The sequence below is a fragment of the Vulpes vulpes genome, chromosome 2 (assembly GCF_048418805.1).
Source record: "Vulpes vulpes isolate BD-2025 chromosome 2, VulVul3, whole genome shotgun sequence".
Lineage (NCBI taxonomy): Eukaryota > Metazoa > Chordata > Mammalia > Carnivora > Canidae > Vulpes > Vulpes vulpes.
Window position 1 is genome coordinate 40,537,034 of NC_132781.1, and position 23,869 is coordinate 40,560,902.

Consider the following 23,869-nt stretch of genomic DNA (forward strand, 5'->3'; position numbering starts at 1 on the left):
GACTGTGATCTTTAGACATCCATCAGAACAGTGAAAAGGAAAAAAAACAAATCCATGTTAGAGGAGCAGATAAGCATGTAAGTCCCAGCAGAAACCACACGTGTTAGGTACATGGAGGAGAAAACAACTGGCCTTCTTGAAGAACAGGTTTGCCCACAACTTTAAAAAACAAACTTCCGGGGATCCCTGGGTGGCTCAGCAGTTTAGCGCCTGCCTTCAGCTCAGGGCGTGATCCTGGAGTCCTGGGATCGAGTATCATATCGGGCTCCCTGCATGGAGCCTACTTCTTCCTCTGCCTGTGTCTCTGCTTCTCTATCTCTCATGAATAAATAAATAAAATCTTTAAAAAACAAAAACCAAAAAAAAGACTTCCCTCTTATATATACAAATCATACTATCTTCTTTCCTAATGAGTATTATCTTGAACAAGAAATAATTTTTGAGGTAAGAAAGATAGAAACCAGAGGATTTCATTCACATCCGTACAGAAATATTTACTTCATAAGACAAAAAACTCAAGATCACGGTACACAGCAGTTATTTATTTAAATACTCGAAAAGGTTGATGATGGAAAAAAATAGGTTTATCATGAGAGTTTATAGTCATTTGATTTATTTTATTATTTAAAAAAGTGCTGCCTCCGGGTTATCCTAGCCAGATATAGAACACTTTATGACACATGCAGTTACAGTAACACACTATAATAGACACGGCCGTTATAGAATGATGTACACTGGGGGAGGAAATTCAATAGTAGTAATGGTGACTGTTTATTTAAACTAAAAACATTGATAATATACAAATCTTTTTTCTCATTTGATTGAAAGGGCTATAAAAACCACATACAGACAAAGGAAGCAACATAATCATTTAGGTAACGCCCCAGCTACCTGCCTTTAACTCACTCCTTCCTTAAAGAAGCACTTCACTCAGCTATGCAACTTCCTAGACTGCACAACAGCTTCAAGGCTGGCCTACCACAAGTGACTGAAAGAGAGGTGTGAGCTGACCATGACTCATCGGTTTTTAAAAACGGAGAGAAAATGGCAAATTGTGTCTCATGTTCTTTAAAGAACCCAAAGGATCATTCTGAGTAAAATGTGAAATAAATAACTGATTCATGAGTAAATACAATCTCTGAGCTGACTTAGACCTAGGAGAGTGAGCCAACTGAACACTAACAATACCATGTAGAAACATCTAGAAACATCATTTCTAGAATTCAGTTTGGGAGACCATATCTTGCCTGAATATGTACATTATTTACAAAATATTCCCTTTTGGCCTCTGAGATTTAGCCATTTTAGTTTGGCTGATAAGCTCTTTCTTTCCATATGCTAGCCAATACTGCAGTTATAACTATCATTAAAATACTCTTATGCATGAATTACAAATATTAATAAAGTAACTCTGCATGTATAAATATCTCAATATTTCTAGCAGAATTTAAAGCATACATAAATACATAAAAGTATTTGTTTTTGGTAGGGCCAGTATTTTTTTTTTTAATCATCGCTGTTTCAACAATGCTTTGTACATAGCAAAACCCAAAACTGCAAAAACAGTAGCACCAAAACTTGCTCGAAGCCAAAACGTGGAGCTCTTGAGGTCAGCTTGTGTCACGTGCCTGTAGTCAGAAAATATAATTAATGTTTGAAACATGATTAGTATGAAAAATGCCAATTACATTAATAGTCTACTTTTAGGGAAGTATTAGCACACTTGTCAGGCTAATTGCATACAATCACGCTTACCAAAAGCATTTATCAATATAGCCACATGTACATTGCTTAGATAATTATTATCTTAAGACATAATGTAGGCATTAATAAAGATGAATGTCTTTACAATTAGCTACTACTTGGGAGATAACAGCTCTAAAATTTTAGACATTTTCTTCACATGGAATGTAGAGAATGTAGACAAATCAACCTACTACTTTTTAATCCCACCACAGTCCTTCAACATGAGAGGTGAAACTGAGATCTCACAATTCTGAGAGTTAATTTCATGGAACTTAATATGCAATCTCTTGTCCCCAGGGATTGAAAGCTATCTTGTAAGCAGTTAAGCGACAAGTGACCATACTTTTCTAAGAGCAATGCTTAAAGTCAACTTTGGAAACACTGACCCCCTTAAAAATTTACCAAAAAAAAATTTTTAAATCCCAAAGGGGATGGGGAAAATTTACCAGTTTGCATTAATTGGGTTACTGATGATTAAAGAAATAATATTAAAAACAAACAAAACAAAAACCAACCCTGGTATTAGTCAGACAGGCAGTGACAATGGTACCAACTAAAGGACATAATGTAACATGATGGACCGAAAGGTAAATGACAGAAAAGAAGCCATACAATGTATGACAAGAACAGGGACAGCCTGTACCACAAACTGAGTTTGTGAGCATGCTCAGTTAATGACACTGCTAAGCACCCTCAAGAGTCTCAAGTATGACAGCTTACCACAGAGTGGATAACACTTTAAAGCAAAAGTTGGAATATTTTATTCAAGTGTCCCTGAAGTTTTAGTTAAAGGAACATAATTGAGGAAATGTAGAAAACTTATAGAATTAAGAGCTTAAGGAGACTTTCTAGTTCAGGTTATTTTGCAACTAAAAAACACACAGATCTGAAGCAAAAGTCAGACATCATTAAAAGACCAAGATGCTGACATATGCAAAAGAGTTAAGAGCCAAGAACATCAATTGTAAGCAATGACTTTGCCTCAGTAATAGTCAAAGAGTGATGATCAGATTAGTTATCACAAAATGCAATCTGCACATCCTAGAAACAAGTCTATAATACAAGCCAGAGTGCTCCATGCTTATCACCATGGCAAAACAACACACAGCGCTCCAATATCTTATTCTCCCCAGTTCCTAAAAAAAATAAAAAATAAAAAAATCACTCCTGACGTAAGTATTATTTTATAAAGCGAAGTGATAAAAACACAGGTCCATTCCACCTTGTGAGTTAGTTCCTCCAACAGGCAACTTTTATTTAAAGTTAGGGAAGAAAATTCTTAGGTTTCGGTTTTTCCAGCTGGAAAAACTCAAAGGCCAACCCACTGGTTGTGGGAAATGTTACCTGGCTTCAAGAAAAAGTGGACCGTGAGATGACTCCATGAAGATGGAATCTTCTACAGAGCTGACGGCGTGCACCTGGTGGGTAATACTGCTTTCGTCGTCTGCTAACAGCATGGCACCCCACTCAGCTACCCGGGCTCTTAACCTTTTATACACATGCACACAGTTTGCAGTTCACAGCAGAGCTCACAAAAGAAGGGGACTGAAAATAACATCTCTCAATTAAACATCCCACACATAAATTGAGTTGCCACCCTAATATGATGCATCTCATGCTTTCTATATTTAAAATAAATGTATTCTGTAACAAACTGCCAAACTTCAAAAAAAAAAATCTATGTGTACTTTTTAAAAACACTCCCATACCAGACAAGAAAACCTACGGCTGTTATATACATTCTCTATATATCCCTTAGAGGCTAGTCCTGGTGGATCTGAAACACTAAATGAAGCCCTTGAAACCAGTACCTAAGCAGTACCTCACAGTATGTGGTGACCACAAGCATTCATTAAAAATGAAGCTAACAACTATTAGTTATGACATTTATTGATGCTTCTAATTGCAGACTACCAATAACTGCAAACATATATCTATAAAAAAATTGAGCCCAATGCCCCAAACTCAGGGACTATCATAGATCTGTGATGAGAGTTTCAAAGTTTATAACTCCAAATCAATAAAGATGCATAGAATTTAAAGTGAGAACATAGGCTAAAAGGGCGTTAGAGCTTTTGCTTCAGCTTTGGTCTCTCTGATTTTTATGCATCTTTACTGGTGAAGGACTTTTAAAAGATTTTTTTACATTTATGTTTTAATTTAGGGAAGAAAGGGGTTAGGATTAAAACTAGCTGTCATCACATTAAAATCAGTCAAAATGATTTCTCATAAATATTTTTCAAGTATGGGAATCAGTTTCACACAGCTCCCTTTGTTGTATTTTAAGAAAGTATTACCATTCATGAATATATTCTGACTTTACTGCTTAGTTTACCTTTACATTTCAAGATAGTGATTATGGTTTTCCCCAAGCTACAGTACAGCCTTCAATAGGCAGAACAGCAGTTCATATTCATATATGAGAAACAATATAGATACATAGTCAAGATACAGCTAGTTTAAATCTTAAGGCAACTTTAACTCCTAAGATATACTTCAATGACTCCATCAATGATATAATGGTTATTTAAGACACTGGTAGACACGGAAAGTGACTTAGAGACCTATTTCATACCGTTAGCACGTGCATTTAAAAGCTGCACTAATCAGGCTCTCTCTATATGAGAAAGCAAATGGATGGCACATTTGTCACTGCTTAGCTGACTGACAACACCTGAATAGAGAACAACGTGACGATCTTAATTGTATTCCATAACTATAAGAACTGAGTCATGTTTGTCATTTCAAGTCTCAAGCTCAAACAGAGCTTTTCATAAAGCTGCTTTCTAGTTCATTTCTAAACTCAAGCAAAAAGAAATTCTGCAATTCAAAAGTATAATTCTTTAAAAATGACTCACATATCTTCTTAGAATAAATTATCTTATGGCATATTTTTTTAGTTTATTATTATTTTTTACTGTCAGAAAGGTAATATAGGCTCATTATAAGATACAAGGAAAATAAAAGTGGGAAGAAGAAAAATCACCTAGAGTCCCATCACCTAAGGCAACTAATTAAAACTTTGGGTATTTCTTTTTAGACTTTTTTCTATGTGTTTCTTACATAGCTGCAAACACATGTATAATTTATATAATTTTATATCCTTTAAAAAATTTAATATTATGTAAGGATTTTTCATAAATTACAGAAACATCATTTTATTTTATTAAAAGATTTATTTGAGAGAGAGAGCAAGCACGAGCAGGTAGAGGGGCAGTGGGAGAAGCAGACTCCCCACTGAGCAGGGAGCCCAATGTGGGGCTTGATCCCAGGACCCTGGATTATCACCTGGGCCAAAGGCAGATGCTTAAGTGGCTAAGCCACCCAGGCACCCCCAGAAACATCATTTTAAACAGCTTTATTATATCCCATTCCTCTGTAGGTGACTGTCTCCATTTACTGGTGACTATAAGTGGTGAAAATCCTTCTACAGAAGATTTGTCTCTGTATTTAGTATAGTTTCCTTAAAAGACTTCCCAAAAATGAGTATTAAAGGTCAAAAATGTATGTGCATGTGTGTATAAAAATTCTTTTAAAAAAAATCTATTGATATACCAGAATCACATTTTCCTTCTCTATGTACAATAATTTAGTTCAGCAGTATCTCTTTTTAGAACATAAGAAATAATGCCTAAATACTGGAATATATTCCTTAATTAATCATCTGAAGCTTTGCAGAGCTTCTGAGCTCTTAGGTGGAAAATTCTTCCATATCGGATGCTGGTTTTCTGCTTAGAAGTGCTAAGGGCCCATATATCTATCAGATAACAAGCGCCTTTTTTTTTTTTTTTTTTTTTTAAAGTAGGCTCCATGCCCAATGTGGGGCTTGAACTCACAACCTGGAGATCAATAGGCACATGCTCTACCAATTCAGCCAGCCAGTCGGCTGCTATGCTGCTACTTAATACGGCAGAGGGAAGGAAAGGTTTCAAACTTCAGGCAATAAAGACCTAAATTAAGAAGTGTTTGTGTAAACAATCACACAAGGCATATAACAGAGTGACCATAATTCCTATGTACCTTTACACAGAATGCCTTAAAGAAGGCATACAAGATACTTTTGATTCACTCTGTAATTTATGATATATATAAAAATAGGAGTTAAAATTTTTATTGGTTCAATGTATTTGAGCAATAATAGGAGGAATGGTATCAGTTGCAATATTTAGAAACGAAATAATCAAATTCTAAAGGGCTCAATGGAATTAAACCATTCTAGCTATTCCCAAATAGAGCATTTTAATATTGTTTTTTATAATGTGTCCCAGGACTTTAGGTCTGGGGTATAAAAACTATATTGTAGAGACCTAAATATCTGCAAAAATTACAATTTAAGGAGGGGGGAACATTCAGAAAGGTCCAGATATCAGTTGCAGGCTATGATGAGGAAGAAAGAAAAGTTCAGTGGAGCAGACTCAAGAGCAGAAAGAGCAGTTCCACCCAGGCACTTTTACCAGCCGTCCTAACTTTTCAGAAATAAATGTGAATTTCTTATATTGCATTCTTCTCATCTTTCCAAACCCAAATCAGAGGTACACAAATGTAGGAATATGAATGTTCTTTCTATCCACATATGTATTTCAAGTATGAATTTTTAAGTTAATACTTTGCAACTGCCTATGTAACTGTAATGCGTGTAACCTAGTTACTAGGGCTCACAGATAGCACACACAGCTTTTTCCTCGTTGAAATTTCATAGCTCAAGTGGAAAATTATACCGAGGTCACCAAAACTATAGTTAAGTGTTCTGTTTTCAAGTATTTCACTTGCTTTTTTAAAGTCTTCTGGGCCTCCCTGCTGTTATTCCTCTCAGTGTTTTCTTGGTGTTTTGTTTTTGCCTGGTGAAGTATCTTATACATTCATTTCTAATAATGATGCCACTATTCTTAATAATAATTTTAATAATGACAGTTCTAATTGAACTAGCAGGCATGAAATCTCTTAATAAGACAGTTCTCAAAATAGATTAAGAAGTCAAAATATAGTATTCAACAGATAAATTGCAACACAAATCATATGAAATCATGTTAACTGAGCATGCCTAAATAGTAATATACTTTGGAAAAGGGCGTAAGTGTGCATCAATGTCAAGAAATGTTTCACCAAGCATTAGAAGAACCAAAATTATAAATGATCCTAGATATATGGGAAACACATAATATTTATATGTAACCTACTGATACTTAAAGATCAGAGCAGGTAAACTCCACCTTGTGGCAACCTTTAATACTCTAACAAATGGCAAAAATTTAAAATGTATAAGCAAGCAGCAGCTTACTTAAGGAGAATCTATAATATAAACTCTTGTATAATTTTAAACATAAGAGTATGTATCCTAATTAAAAGAAAAGCCTTGTAAGGACTTTGATACAAGGGAACAGAGAAGTTTCATATGAAACTAAAACACAGGACAGACTTTTTTGGATACAACAATTTACCATAATATTTTAAGAACTCTTAACATTGCCAGAAGACTGTGTTACATTAAGATTTCTAGGTACTTATCCTCTTCTTAAGGCAAACCTATGAAAAGGCAGTTCATTTCAGTGTGACAATAAAATTTTTCTTCAAAAAACGGGTTCTTATTAAGTAACACAGTTTTAAAGTCCATGAAGAAGCAATTTAGGTGATTATTAAAGCAATATGGGCAAATGTCACTAATAAATGGCTTAAAATAAATGCCACATATATGCAATTTAAAAAATGCATTAAAAAATTAAAGAATTCACTGAGAATAATGACTGTCCATCATACCTCTGGGTCACTCTAAATACTCACTGTGAACTATGCAGTTGGTCGCTAAAGTAAAATGCTGCTACTAAACTTAAGAACAAATAATTTATATGGCCGATACAAATAATAAAATGGGATGAGAGAAATCCTAAAACCAAAATACGTACCAAAGAAAATCACACCAAAATAAGAAATTATAAAGTAATTCTGATTAAATTATAGGTTAGGAAAAGTGGGAGGATTACACACAGAAATTAGCTGGGATAGGGACTGAGAGAAGTTAAAAAAAATGACTAAGTGACACAGACATACAAATTAAAATGAACACCTAAAGGAAAGGACAAATTAAAGTCCACAGCACATTGCAGTACAGTAACATCCTCATGCAAAGTAGGAGTCTTCTGAAGTTGGAATAATAAATACTTGATAACTAAAATCCTGGGTAGTTCAAACCAACAATCCAGCTCACTCTTACATAATCATTTTAACTTTCAGATTCAAAAGGTAATTAAAATTAAAATAAAATCAGAAGGCATATTTTCCCAGTACCATAATTTACACTATTTGAAATGAAAGCATTGCCACAGATTAAAATCATTCTGGCCACATTAATCATCTTCCAAATGTATTTAAATTCCAATAATTCGTTATTCATAAATTATTCTAAAGAAAAACATAAATCTGTCCAGATCACAAGGGTGAGATCATAATTACTAAAGTTCCATATCAGATACATAATTTAACACTGATTTCACATCTTGAAATATATATTCAATTACATTAAAAAGAAAAAAAACTATTACTACTCTCTACTTAAAATATGTAGTGTCAGTAAATAAGCTCAAAAAAAGGGGAGGCAATGTTTACTGGTCAAAGACAGACAGGGAAAAAACTGTTAATTTCAGAAATGAATCTGTGGGAACTGCCTAAATATAATTAGGCTTAAATCCTCTCATGATCAGGTTATTACACTTCCTTTTGTAGCCTGAGGGACTAAGGTTACTGAAAACATAGTATTTAAAGGCAGGTCCAAATCTTCTTCATCTTCAGATTCTGCCTCAGGTCACAGCAGATCCTATCTAAAGCAGGAACTTAAGGATTCAAATGAATAAATCACAGGGGCAGGGGGAGGTATAGGGAGACCATTGTCTCAAACGCGTACTATCTCTGGAAGTGATTTGCTTCAACAACCAACATGTTTATTACAAGCACACTAAAGAAGGCACTAATTTTGAGACCAAGATGTATGTACCAATATCTGCCTATTAATTTCTTTGCAGGTATTTAATGAACATTTTGCTTAAATAAAAAGTTTAAATCTACTCTTTTACAGTTCTAAGTCAAACACGAGACATGGCAAGCTTCTAAAACCAAAGACTAAGGCTTACTGTTGAGTGGGAGACTCCTCCCTAGTGAATTACAGTGAAAAATTCCTAAATGACTTTCACCCAATTAATCAATCCTTTTTCTGCTTTATAACATTAAGATATCTCTGGCGTGGCGAACCAAGAGTGACCCACCACCAAAGGCTGCCACAACCTGAGAGATAGTAGAGAAAGGAGGTGACCCCATCACCCCACAACTTTTTCAGATTCTTCATGAAAAAGGGAGTAGAATTTGGTTGGTAGGAGGGGGAAAAAAGACATTTTCATTCCTTAGGTGTATGTTTTTCTTTTTTCTTTTTTTTGCCTGCAATTTCACAGCTGTAGGCCGTATCTTAAGACTGAGGTTGCAACCTGGTGGTCTGTAAACATGTTTTGTTCTGAAGAGTACTTTTCAAGATTTAAATTTACTTGCCATTATTTGAATAGCAGGAAATTTCACATAAACATCCAGATTTCAAAAAAAAAAAAAAAAATCTTGATTTCTAGTGTCTCATAGAATCAGAAGACCTGCCAACACTCAGCCTAGACAACAATAAAAGGCCAGGGCTGAGCTGTGGCTGCATCTTTTGGATAGGGCCTATCATAGTCCCGACGTCTCTTACTTCTCATACTTGGGCCACCTTCTTCATTTACATTAACTACTCGGACCCTTAGGTACTTAAGATTTGGGGCTCTACCCCCACCTACCTTACCGACAACCTTTTATAAACAAGGAGAAACTTCAATACAGAACTCCTAAATTTCCACTGTGCTTCTATAAAATTTTGAAACACTACAAGAAATCAAGAAGGAATTCTTTGAAAGGTATGTTGGTTTCCCTCCTTCTCTTTTTTATTCATCCCATTCTTGATTACTAGATGTCAGGGATGTATGCTAACATTACCATCAAATTAGTTCTAGTTTATAAATAGATATGACAAAATATACTGATTTCCCTTCAAAGATCATTGTAGAATACTTTATTATGAGCAAGCTCATCCATTAATACACACCCAGCCTTTTTCATTTGGAAGCAGATTAAATCGACCTAAGAATAAAATTGTCACTAAGATCCAGACAATGAATTCAGTCTGCAATTATGGACACTGAAGATCTTCGAGAACAAATAAAGTAGATGGTTTTAGATTAGCAATTATTAGGAACCAAGGTGGGTTCACCAAGAATAAGACACCAAATAGATGTCACTTCCTATTTAGATAAAATTACTGCATTGGTAGATCAGAGGACTGTGTTAGAAAATACATATTGATTTCAAAAAAGCCCTCTATGAAATATCTTATAAGATAATAAGATATAAAATATGGACTGGATAATAATATTTTTAATTTACAGAATAATCTTTCCCCAAGAATTTTAAACATGTGTCTTTGGGAAAAGAGTTCTCCAATGGAATACTTTAGGGCTTGCTGGCTTTGGCTCCCCGTCTCTCCAATCTTTGGGTATTCAACATTGTTTTTTATCAATAACTTGAAAGATAAAGAAGACATATCTACCAAGTTTGCAAATAACACAATGCCAAGAGAGATATATAATGGGACAAATGACAGAAATAATGTTTGAAATGACTGAGCTAGAACAAATGGATCAAAAAGAAGAATATGACATTTAATAGAGATACATATGTATCTGTGTTTATATTCAAAGAGTCAACTAAAAATGTCAAGTACACAATTAGAGAGGAGGGGACACTGCCTTAATAGTACTTCATATGAAAAAAGATCTGATTTCAATGAGCCCCAAGATTCATATGCATCAACAGTGGGATGGGCTGCTAAAAAAGTTAATTCATGCAGCAGACAGGTGCTGTCCTAACTGTGGAACATGACTACCCACTGTTCTGGACTAGCCCCATCACACCTACAGCACTGCTCTCCATTCTCAGTGGCACCTCTTTTAAGAGGAACTCTGAAAACCAAAAGGGCTTTCACAGGTGTGGACAATCAGGACTGGTGAGGTCACTAAACCATCTAATTTAAGAAAAGGCTGAAAGAAATGGGGATGTTCTACCTGGAGAAGAGAAAATTAGGGGAGACATGATGGCCGTCTTCAAATGTCTGATGGATTGCTATGTTGAAGAGGGAGTAGAATAGTCGTATGTTGTTCTAAAGGGCAGAACTAAAACTAAAGGAGAGAAAGTTATAGGGAAATCATTTTAGTTAAAAAATAAAAATAAAGAGCAAAGGTAAAAGCAAAAACCCTCTCCAATGAGGAAAGCCATCAGCAGGTAAACAGTACTCTCCACAGGAAGGCTTTCAGGAAGGCATTCTAATGGGAGGTTAGGCCAGATGCATTCTGGAATCTCTTCCAACTCTACCATTTCTAACACTGGAGCTCTTGAATGTTGTTTGGTTTGAACTAGCCTTGCATTTTCCCAGATAGTCATCATGAGCAAATCTGTGTTACTACTTTGTAAGGTGCCGTTCAAAGGACAGAGGCAGAACTTTACCACCAAATTAGTGTGGCAGTCCCTTCAAAGCAGTCACCTGAGATGGCTGCATTCTTATTCCAGAGCTGCTAGTGCTCAAAACGTCATCAAATCTCTTTTTAGAATGCCTTCAAAATCAGTTTCTGACCCACATTAAATAAAGTCTCACTGTTTCATAGCCACAACTACTACTCTTCCTGGTGGACACAAACTATCCTTTTATTTGGTACCGTTGGAGCCTTGCCTTCAGTGAGAGTCCAATGGTAAGCAAAAATGGACCCATTTCTAACCAAAATTGATTAAGCTTGAAGATCTGTCTTAATCAAGCCCAGCTCCCAATGACATCTGAATGTTAATTTCAAAACACTCATTCATCTTTAGACACAATTTACAGTAGATACAAATTAATAGTACATAGGCTCTTAAATGCTCACAAAATGTAAATCTGAATAATGTAAGCATGACCAGAATAAGAATATAACCTTCCAAGTTCTTTGCTTTGAGGGAATGTAAATATCCTACTTTTTGTTTATTTTTCTTCCCTTTCTAAAAACCTTATTACTTTCTAAGCATATTTCATGTTTTGGGCTTGATTATAAAGACCTCAAAAATTAGTACTACAGATCTTTTGTTCTTTCCCACATTCCTTTGAATCCTCAAAGTTGGCTGTGATTCTCATTTCCAGAAGTCATGCTCTCCAAATAAACATTCCAGATACTGACAATACAGAAAATTTTCAAACCTAGATACTGTTGGCATTAGTATGGTTTTAGTTCAGTATATTAGTTGAACGTAAGCTGAGTACAGTTTAACATTTGGGATCAATGTGCCTTTTCCTTACTACAAAAGTCCTAGTCTATTTCTAGAACTCTCAACCAAAAGATGTTAATCTCCCTACACAAACTATCCTGTAATATGAACAATACTTTAGCTTCCTTCATGAAAAAGAAATCCAAAATCTTATTTTATAGTCCCCTAAAAACATCGCCACCATGGTGAGAATTTTAGTAGAAGTTAGTTGGGCATCAGTTGGTTTGTGGTCTTTGTAGCATCTGTATAATAAATAGTTATCCACTTTTTTCTTTGGTATTTTAACAGAATGCCTGGTACCCAGTAAATAAAGTTAAGAACCTGTTAAGAACTGCAGTGAAGATTTTGTTCTTTACAGATTGCAGCAAGTCTGAGTTGAGGAAGTTCTGACAGATGCAAAATGTACACCTGTTGCAGGTGCACATACAGCGTAACCGGGCATGGCTGCGAAAACACACAGAAGGACAGGAGTTGAGTTCTTACTTGCAAATATGGCACAAGTTAGGGTGTGCCAACTTAAAAAAAAAAGATTTAGGCATAAGCAACACTAAGGAAAAAAGGACAGTGTGGGGCATGCTAAAGTTGTGCAGAATTCCACATTTACCAAAAATATAATAAACAGCAATAGCTCCCTCCTCCCTCCCTATAGAAAACCTAAGGAAAATTAACTAACACTCTTGCTTTTTTTGGAGGGGGGATGGAATTATTATTACAAGAGCTTTAGTGGAATAAGTATGCACAGCAATAGATGGCACCCTCATGTAAATTAATAAAAAGAAAAACTGAGTAAGCCAGAGCACCCACCAAAGGACAAAGTTTGCTAGCATTTAAATAATCATTCCCTCCTCCCTCAGCATACACACATGCCTGAAAACCAGGAAGGAGAAGAGTGACAAATACACAAAAGAGCCAAAAGACGAGTATATTCAACCCTGAGGAGATATGAACAACATCGTCTTTAATTCATCAAGCACCCAGGCTCCCAAAGGAAATCAAAGTGCTTCATAAATTTCCACTTGAACAAAATATAGGGTTGATTTCATCTACTAAAACACAGCAGCTAAGTACGACAGTATGAAACTCTGGGTAAGGATATAAAAATCAACAATGGGTCCAATTAATATTAGATATGAAATTTAGGAGGCTTTCTGACTCCTTTCTGGTTGAGTGGAGTTGTACTAGTTGGTACAGGCACATGGGGCAATCTAATTCACCTCCATCCTAACAACCAAAATAGGGAGGTCTCTAGTGACTGGTCAGTGGTCAGAGCCACTCAGACATACAAAGCCATCACACCACCCTGAAGAAGTACTGGCGCAGAACCCACTCAGAAGAGCGCCACCTGATGAATCAATGCCATCACTTCTTGTAACACCTGAACATTTTTTAAAGGCTTCTCAGTCAAAGGACTGGCCCAATCTGACTTAGCTTAGTTTGTGAGATCTGATGAGACCACATCACACGGTGGCATGGTTGTGGAGATTAGCAGCATCCCAATAATGCCTAATTCTCAACATGAAGAAAAATGAGAATTAATTTTTTAAACTCTCATAGACTCAAGACATTCCTTTTAAAAACTTGACTTGTGATGATGAACATATCAATGCTACTAAGTTGCTGCCAGCTGTCATACTGGAATCCATCTGTTATTTTATCAATTTAACCTGACTCTTCAACATACACAGGCTCCACCCACCAAAAAGGAGAGATGCAAAGTATGCTTAGCAACAGGGAGATGCTTCATGAGAAGTAGTTTGGGATTAACCATATAAACAAGTGTCCCTGTATGTACATTTATCATATACACACACATACACACACAAATTGCAGTAAAATGTCTTAAAGATGCAGATCTGAAAACACAGTTACGATTATCTATAAGATTAAAATAGTGCATTTACACAGTAAAAAATAAAAAATAAAAAAACCTAAAAACACAAAAACAAAAAAACCACCACTGTAATATACAGTTAGGCAGTAAGCCTGACCAAGCAGTGCGTTTCTGGATAATTACTAAATGTTAATTATGGCAAGAAAGGAGATCTGGTCATCTATAAGAAAATGCCAACAAAGTCCCACAGAAGCCATAAAGAAAAAGTAACTTACAAAGCAGTTTTTAGAAAGACCCAGATTTTTCTCAAATTCTCTATTCTATCAGTGTTGCCCATGTCTCGGGAGAGTCTGTCTCTGTAATGATCCTCTCTGTAGATAACATACATGAGACTTTTAAAGCAAAGGTAAAACACAAATAAGGTTTTGTTTATCTTATAGTAATAGGAATGACTTGTCTTCCAATACAAATAGAATTTCAAGGGTTTGCTGCCTTTTTAAAAAAAGTATTAGTTAACAGAATAGCAGTAAAGTTAACTCTGATTTAAAGAATCTGCGCAAATTAACACCTTTCTGAAAGACTTCAGTGTGTAGCCATGTTTGGTTATTACTCTATTTTATACCAGTTTTCATAAGAAGAAAAATAATTTAGAGACTTAATTAATAATAAATAGATTAAGCTAAAGTCCTGAGAAACGCACTGCCTGAAAAACTATCTTGTTACAAAACAGAGTTATACACACACAGTACTTGAGGAGAATGCCATTAAGAACCATGCAATTCTAAAGCAGTTAGTAAGCTATGAAAATGTTCACAGTTATGTGCTTATGTATATGCATGTATAGATATACAATAAATGTACATAAAATTCATGGCTCACAACACTTAATGTAAAACATTTATATAGTAGGAATTCCAATTACAACTACTGTTTACAGCACTTAAAAAAGACATTATATTCTCAACTCAAACATACCTATAATTTAAACATAAATTCATAAAGCATTTTAGAATCTTCCACATACTCAAGGTCAATAAACAGAAAAATACTAAGATGAATTTTTTGTTCATATGGAAAAGTCTTAAAAGTATAGAGTAACATGATGCCAACCCCGTTTTATTGAAATAAGACAATTTTTTTTTAATGCTGTGTCGGGGGTTGAGTTTTATTGTACTATCCTATGAAGATAGTTATAGCCTGCTTACAAATATACAAATACTGTCAGAAGCACTGTTTATGTAATTTTATTATGGCACCCAAACCAAACTCGCATTTAGTCAAATTTGTTCCTTCTCATTACAAAGTCTCTTTCTGTTGCTGAACAACTTCTACGTGACAAAGGTTCCACCCTTGTGACTGATGGCATGCAACGATATTATGAACCATGCAACATGAAAATGATGGCAGAGCAAGTACTTACGGGTACATGGCCATTGTTGTCAATTTAACAAAGATATCTTTACTGGGTGCATCAGCAGTATTGCAAGTGAAGGCTTGTGGTGGAGGCATTTTGTGTTTCCTGCAGAAATCAGCAGGTGAAATACTATAGTCTTGTTTAACTTCATGTAGGTCTGATTTTGCAGCTATGATTAAGCAAGGTATTCTGCTGTCCATGAAGTGTTGCTATGGAATAAAAACTAAAATCAAAATCTGAAGACAAGTTAAAAAAATTACTAAATTTAATTAAATGTGTACTAAAAATTATCTCTTGCAGGGCAAAACATAGTTTCAAGGCAAAAGTAAACTAAGAGACAATGATTGACAGTGGACCAGGGAAGTCTCATAAGACCGGGGCCAATTTTCTAATGCTCTCAACCATACAAACCTACAACTCTTCAGATTCACTACAATTTGAAAAAAATAAATCTTTTTTTATTAAAAAAATACCATATTTTGTAGTAAAAAGAAATCCATCTAAATTCCTCTATCCTAAAGCACATTATTTTCATTTTTAAAACCTGTTTCACAATTATATTTTTTCACTATTTTCATTTTTATCATTAGTCTTTATATAATGATAAAAATTATATATTTATGTATATATATGTATATATAAAAATCATTATATATATGCAATTATATATGTTTCTATAGTTGCAGTCATGCTGGACATAGCCATTTAAAAACAGAGTACTCAATTTTCCATGTTTTCAGAATTTAAAATCATTATTTTTACTTTTTAACTTTTTTTTTTGTTTTAAATTCATGAGAGACACACACACACACCGAGAGAGATGCAGAGACACAGGCAGAGGGAGAAGCAGGCTCCATGCAGGGAGCCTGATGTGGGACTCGATCCCGGGTCTCCAGGATCGCACCTTGGGCTGCAGGCGGCGCTAAACCGCTGCGCCACCGGGACTGCCCTAAAATCATTATTTTTAAAAAGATTTTTAAATTCATTTGATAGAGAGCAAGAGCAGGGTGAGGGCAGTGGGAGAGGGAGAAGCAGACTCCCTCTCGAGGGCTCGATCAAGGGCTCGATCTCAGGATCTGAGGATTCAGGGATCAAGACCTGAGCTGAAGGCAGATGCTTAACCAACTGAGCCATCCAGGTGCCCCCAAAATCATTACTTTTAATGACTGCTTAATATTCCACTGTTATTGTTTTTAACTTAATTTAGTAAATCATCTTCCTATTGTTAGATATCCAAATTATTTCTAGTTTTTTAATTAAAAATAATGCTAAAATAAATTCCTTTGCAATGAGTTTTGTAAAGTTTTGTAAAGTTTTTTAAAGTTTTTGTAAAGTTTTTTACTCCTATTGGATCTTGGTAATAATCTCAATGCAAATGAGGGCTTTTCAAGCCTCTGGTTTTTCCCCTTGCTCTATTATTATTATTATTATTATTATTATTATTATTATTTGTGTAAATGGCAATATATAATCCATGTGCACGCCTTTCTTTCTTTTTTTTTTTTTTTAAGATTTTAAGTAATTTCTCACCCAATGTGGGGCCTGAATTCACAACTCCAAGATTAAGAGTCGTGCGCTCCACTGACTGAGCCCATCAGGCACCTCTCCACATACATTACTAATGGTCAAGAAGACCTTCCATTAATGTAGAGGTTCTTATCTTTAAATGCATATATCAGAGTCACATGTGTAAAAAAAAATGTGGGTTTTTTTGTATGTATGTATGTATTTATTTTTGGAAAAAGTGTTTTTAAAATGTTTAAATCAAACTTCACTTTAATTTTAATTGGACTTTACCACCTCAGAATGAAACTGTAACCTTTAGGGATGGGAACAAACATATATATTTTTTAAAAGCTCTGCAAGTGATTTTCTTGCATCCCTTTGGTTAGAAAACATCACATTATACAATTCCATTTAATTCCATATAAAGTTACAGACCAAAAGAACAACAAACCTTAAAAATCCTAGCACAGTATTCAAAGGATTTGGGATTACTGACGTCATATACCAGGCACACAACATCACAAATGATCTCAGCCTCAGTTAGAAATTCCGACTCTGAGATATCATGCAACTTGTAAAAAGAAAAAGATGATAAGAAACATTAATATCATAATATTGATGTTTAATTAAAGTCATGATGTGTTATTATTGCTTGACTTCCAAATAAAGTACTAGGTAAGCATAACTTTTCAGGCTATTTTTAGAGGTGGGAAGTGTAGCTAAACCAGTAGCTTCTGATTCTGTGGACTGAAAATTTGGTAATTAAGGTTTTACAGGAGCAAACATTTAGTCAGTGACTAACGTGTGCCCAGGCAGGCTCTCTATATGCATTCTCTACATAGATAAGATGACAGGCTAAAGAGATTAAGTCAACTGCCTAAGATAACACATATCTAGCAAGTCAACAGACCAAAATTTGAACTCAAATACGATTTCAAGTCTGTTTTCTTTCTATCAGACCACCTTGTCTTCTCACCAATTAAAAAAACAAAACAAAACAGAGAAAAAGACTATTTACACTAAGGTCATTTTGTTCTGCTTCACTGCCTACTTTTTTCCAATGTTGACTATAAGACCTCCAAAGAAATAGCCCACCTATAATATGACAATGACCCAACAACAGTAAAACTCAGTACTACAAAGTTATGTAAGATAGTGTACCTATGCTGAGAAGAAAGGGGAAGTACAGAGTCAGAAGTGATTCAGTATATTCCAAATAAAACACTATTCCAGCATGGATATTTGGAGACATGAAAGACATCAATTTGCAAAGAATAGTATAAAAATAAAAACAGGAAAATTAACAGTCAGCTATATTTACTGAGTACCCAGTAAATAGAACTATACTTACAGGGGAAGATTGGGAGTATAAACAAGTTAATAAGAAGTTGACAAAAAAACTTTTATCACAAGGAGGAAAAACTGTATAAAATTCAATGTGATCATCTGTGTAGCAGAATAAACTATTCCCAAAAAGAAAATGAAAGGAAATGAGCGTTTCTGGTACCTATTATTTGTTAGGAGCTCTTCATGTTAGCTAATTTAATAAGGAAGTCAGGCTTAGAGAGAATAAGACACTTGCCTGAGGTCACACAGTTAATCAATGGGGGATCAGGGTTCAAACCAAACTGAATGGATCAAAGAAGAACATGTAATAATCTCTTTCTACTGGACTTCATATTATCTTTTTAGCCATACAATTCTTTAATTCATTCTTTTAGATTAACACATTTGGTAACCATACACCTCTCTGCTAAATAGATAAAACTCGATGCAGAATATAGACAAACTACCAAGCACCTGTGTTAAGGTTTTCCTATTAATTTCTGGTCAACAGAAGGGGAAAACAAACTTTTTTAAAGAAAAGTGGGAGAAAGAAGAAAGAAGTTATTTTTTATTGTTGTTTTTACTTTCTATTGTGTATAACATACAATTAAGCACATGCATAGATTAATTTTCACTTATATCTACACTCGTGTAATCACCACATACATCAAGGGAATTAAAATTAATTCCAATGACTAAACCAGGTGAAAGGAAAAAAAATTACAAAAGTTCTACACACAGCCATTAAATTAAATCCAATTATATTTTCAAAGAATCATATAAAAATATGCCCAATAATCAGTAATCTTTATATGCCAGAGAATTTCTTACCAACAAGTATTTCTCTTGTCCATATACATAAACAGTGTTAATCGCATAGTAGGATTTATGATCATCACGAATTTTCTTCTGTCTCTGAAAACAACCAAAAGTCTCAATATTTACAGTTAAGAAATTACAGTACCTAGTTTTCATCAACACACACTCTGCATGTATGTATGGGTACGTCATAAATAAAAGGGCATTCTTCCCTTCACTATGTGTTATTTATCAGTACAAAGGGGACATTGATTTTATGTTTCTTTGTTCTTAAGGTCTAAGACAAAAGATGCATGTGTTCTGCATAAAGAAAAGCAGCAGCTGAAAAGTAAATAAACTACATTACTGAAAGTACTGCAGAGCTACTTGCCAGCAATTTTCCTTATATTATAATTTGGTCTGACACGAGACTCATCTGGAAACACATCCATCTCCTTTCACAGGGCTGTAGCCAGAATTAGATAAAGTATTCAATTTTAAATATTTACTATACATTTCTTTTATTTTTTTTTAAGATTTATTTATTTATGATAGACACAGATATAGAGAGAGAGGCAGAGACACAGGCAAAGGGAGAAGCAGGGGGGATCCCTGGGTGGCGCAGCGGTTTGGCACCTGCCTTTGGCCCAGGGCGCGATCCTGGAGACCCGGGATCGAATCCCACATCGGGCTCCCGGTGCATGGAGCCTGCTTCTCCCTCTGCCTGTGTCTCTGCCTCTCTCTCTCTCTCTGTATGACTATCATAAATAAAAAAAAAAAAAAAAAAAAAAAAGGGAGAAGTAGGCTCCATGCCGGGAGCCCGATGCGGGACTCGATCTTGGGACTCCAGGATCGCGCCCTGGGCCAAAGGCAGGCGCCGAACCACTGAGCCACCCAGGGATCCCCACTATACATTTATTTCATGCCAAGCACCTATGTCAGGTGCTTTCACATATGTATTCATTTAATTCTGACCTAAATACTATTGAGGAAAAAGAAGACAAATGACAGCTAACACCAATGAAACAAAGATAAAGACAGTTCAACAGGATTGTTGTTACTCTTAGATTGTCCTTTACTAATATACACAGGCCACTGAGCTCTAGTTATCACCTAAAAAAGTTAATGGCTATGAAAAAATCATATAAACTCATAACTACAAAAATTTGTTAGATAAAACTCTATTATTTGAGAACTCTCACCATTAAGTTTCTTCCAAGAAGAGCCTGAAGGACTCCACTTTTCCCAGAGTTTTTCATCCCAATCACATTACATCTGAACACATTTCTTTGAGTCTGTTTTTTCTGAAGGTCTATCTTTTTATCTCTTGTTACTAAAAAGAAAAAAAAGATGTACCATTTAGACTCATTGAGCCTCCATTTCATCTTCTGCAAAACAGGGTATTGTGATTTTTCATTTTTATGAAGTATGTGATTAATAAACAGACATACTGTAATACAGCCAAGCTGTATGTAAAACCAAGCACTAAATATACCACAGGGCTTCATTAGTGGAAAAAGATGCATTTGTTTTCTTTCTTTCTTTTTTTTTTTTTTTTTTGACAGAAAAAGAGTGAGCACAAGCAATAGGAACAGCAGAGGGAGAGGGAGAAGCAGGCTCCCCATTGAGCAGGGAGCCCAATGCAGGGGTCAGTCCCAGGACCTCGGGATCATGACCTGAGCCGAAGAAGACGCTTAACTGACTGAGTCACCCAGGTGCCCCGGAAAAGTCACATTTCTGAAAGCTGGCTGTAAGTTAACTTCTGGTAACCAAATGACATTTATTTCATCATAAAATAAGTAGCACATTTTCATAAGGAAAATTACATCCTAAAAATGACAATTATAATGAATATAGCCACCGTTATATCCCATCTATTTTCTTCCGTATTAAATAATTGCCATAACAAATTACAAATTAAAGGATGCTATCTCCAATCTGCACACTCTTGAATTTATAAATGGGAAAGGGATATGCAAGCTGGGGTTAACTGGCTTTCAAATGTAAATCTGTAAAAGAAGCAGGCCACAAAAGCAGAGCAATGGTACATCTCTCCCAGAGGTAAAGAGAACTCTTTAAGCTGTAATCCCCAAATTCAACTACAAAAAGTTCACCAGAGGCACTATTTATAGTAGCCAAAAGCTGAAAATGATAAAACACACACACACACACACACACACACACACACACACACACACACAGCAATCATGGGATAGTTAAATAAGTTATACAACATCTATATGATGACACACTAACTTTATTTTGTTTTTAAGATTTTATTTATATATTCATGAAAGAGATAGAGAAGGGGGGCGCAGAGACACAAACACAGGCAGAGGGAGAAGCAGGCTCCATGCAGGGAGCCCGACGTGGGACTCAACCCCGGGTCTCTAGGATCACGCTCTGGGCTGAAGGCAGCGCTAAACTGCTGAGCCACCCAGGCTGCCCGACACACTAACTTATTGATATAACAAGACATCCACAGTATTTTGCTGAGTGAAAGAACCTCATGCTAGCTAACAATTCATTCCTTGCTCTTTGGTGCTGAATTAAATACTGTCTACTTGGTTAGCTACTTTAAAGGGTACTTGCCCTGTCAATTTAAGATTGGTTGTCTTCTTGTGTCAGGACGTCCTGTAAGATATGGCATTACCCTCTACTGATGAGGATATAAGAAAATCTTGAAACATTCAGTTCCCTAATTTGTTATTTCCATACCTATGTTATTTTTTCTTAAAGACTTTATTTAGTGGAGGGACAGAGAGAGGGAAAGAAAGAATACAAGCAGAGGAAGGGGCAGAGGAACAATCCCAGCTCAGCTGGGAGCCCAACGTGTGGCTCGATCCTAGCGCCCTGAGATCATGACCTGAGCCGAAGTTGGATGCTTAATCCACTGACCCACTGAGGCATGCTTTTACCTATGGTATTCTTTAAATGGAGCACACTGCTTAGTAAGAATTACAAAGTCTGGGAAAGATTTTCTAATGTAGAAAATGGTAACAAAACCAAGAGATACACAATTAGTTCAGTATTGACATCATATGCTGATAGGTATTGTTTCCAATGTCTAAAGAAAATGAAAAGAAGATAATCTGGCACATTACAATACATTTAATGCCCACAGCTCTCCCTGATTTCATCAGTGGAGCGTCCACAGGGGTAAGCTAGAAGTAAAACTTCTACTACTCTTTATTTTTTGATAAACAATAAAATCAAGCCTCTGATACTCAAAAGAAATTACCAAGTGGCCAGGAGAAGAAATAGAGTGTAGATGTGGAAGACTAATGAAGAGGAATTTATTTTCGCTCTTTTTACACCTGAAACTGGAATATTAAAAAATGTTTTTGAAAAAATAAAAATGTTTCTGAGCATGAACTGAGTACTATTTAGATACTCACCTGTAATGGCTGAAGCTTGAGACTCTTGCTCAGTCAATATAGAATAGCCTAGATAGCCCAAATACTCTAGGCATCGCTGGACGTCTAAGTAGGTCGTGAGCCTAAGAGAAGAGATGGAAAAGTTCCTAAATGAACATTTATAGAAAAAAAAATCCCAACAGCTCAAATAACCTTACCACCAGACCCAGATAATTTCTGTCAGACTGCTTTAAGTTCCCATGTGCCCAACCAGAGGTTTCCCTACATCGCCATTCTTAAGGAAGAGAAGAGAGGGAGGGGATGCAAGACTGGCAGGGGTAGAGTAGGATTCCTAAACCTACATGCAGATGAGCAGCGAGATGCTGATAAAATCCAGGGTAAGGATATCTTACAGTATCTGCTTCTCAAGTTACACACAGTTGACTGCATATATCGGCTGGTTGAGGACTTGATAATTAAATTTGAAAAGGTTTCCAAGAGGTGCAAAAATAACTGAAAAGTACTTGGAATTAGCCCTTCTTGTCTAAAAACAGAACAGGTCTTGGTGTTGAGAAAGTTAGTCTCACCAAGGCTAAAGTAATAATGTCATCATGTGTGACCACAGGATGTCCTAAGCACCCTAGATACAATGTCAACTGCACTGCAAGTAGACTGTAGTAAAACCATCACTAAGACCTGCACTAAAAACTAACAACAACAAAAAACCAAAATAAGTCTTCAGTGTCAAGTAAAACACACTCTCCCCATATTCTGGAAGTATAAGAACTGTAACAGCAATGAGGTTTTCAATTCCCATAATAAAAAAAGTACTAAAATCTAGTTCAGTTTTTTTTTTTAATTTTTATTTATTTATGATAGTCACAGAGAGAGAGAGAGAGAGAAGCAGAGACACAGGCAGAGGGAGAAGCAGGCTCCATGCACCGGGAGCCCGACGTGGGATTCGATCCAGGGTCTCCCGGATCGCGCCCTGGGCCAAAGGCAGGTGCCAAACCGCTGCGCCACCCAGGGATCCCTCTAGTTCAGTTTTGATGTAAGACTTATCACTGTTACTTTATACATCATCCAAAAGCAAACACAACCTTCCTGATAAATTAATAGAATATCTAAAGTTCATCTTAGATATAGCAGCAGCACTATAAATCCTGCTCATAGGCAGTTATGATTGAAGTATTTTTATAAGACCTGACAAACTTACAAAATGATGAATGTAATGTATCATAATTTTAAACTAGCTGTGCCTCTAAAGGAAACAGGTGAGCTCTGTACTCACGTCCACTGGGAAAGAAATCCCTGGTAAGTTATCCAGCCTCTTTCATTTGTACAAACTGTGTTATTCACATCTGGTCCCCAAGGTATGTAAGGAAAAACTTTAAACAAATCTTTAAGCTCATCAGGTGACAAAGCACAGTCTCTATCCTGAGGACACACAAAGTATATAAAATGTTTAGATATCTAAGATAATAATTCCCAAACATAAGAGCCCCCAGTCTAGTAAAGCTATGCTTCTAAAAACAAAGT

The 23,869-nt window shown here is 35.7% G+C and overlaps 1 protein-coding gene across 7 annotated transcripts in view; it reads right to left on the minus strand.

Annotated features, from left to right (window-relative positions):
- Positions 1–521: 521 nt before the first annotated feature.
- RHOT1 (ras homolog family member T1) overlaps positions 522–23,869 on the minus strand; it is a 64,872-nt gene continuing 41,524 nt past the window's right edge. For 2 of the 7 annotated variants that reach the window (XM_025996168.2, XM_072747735.1), the window contains exons 13-20: positions 23,622–23,767; positions 22,373–22,473; positions 20,177–20,307; positions 19,008–19,091; positions 17,302–17,421; positions 15,351–15,553; positions 12,421–12,543; positions 522–1,628 (exon numbers count right to left, since the gene is read on the minus strand). In XM_025996168.2, the coding sequence (XP_025851953.1) occupies positions 1,511–1,628; positions 12,421–12,543; positions 15,351–15,553; positions 17,302–17,421; positions 19,008–19,091; positions 20,177–20,307; positions 22,373–22,473; positions 23,622–23,767 (1,026 nt within the window). In that variant the 3' untranslated portion in view covers positions 522–1,510. Of the gene's footprint in view, positions 1,629–10,871; positions 10,986–12,420; positions 12,544–14,205; positions 14,302–15,350; positions 15,554–17,301; positions 17,422–19,007; positions 19,092–20,176; positions 20,308–22,372; positions 22,474–23,621; positions 23,768–23,869 lie in introns of all 7 variants that reach the window. The other 5 variants (XR_011999744.1, XR_003234596.2, XM_025996172.2 and 2 more) reach the window with 5 other exon arrangements.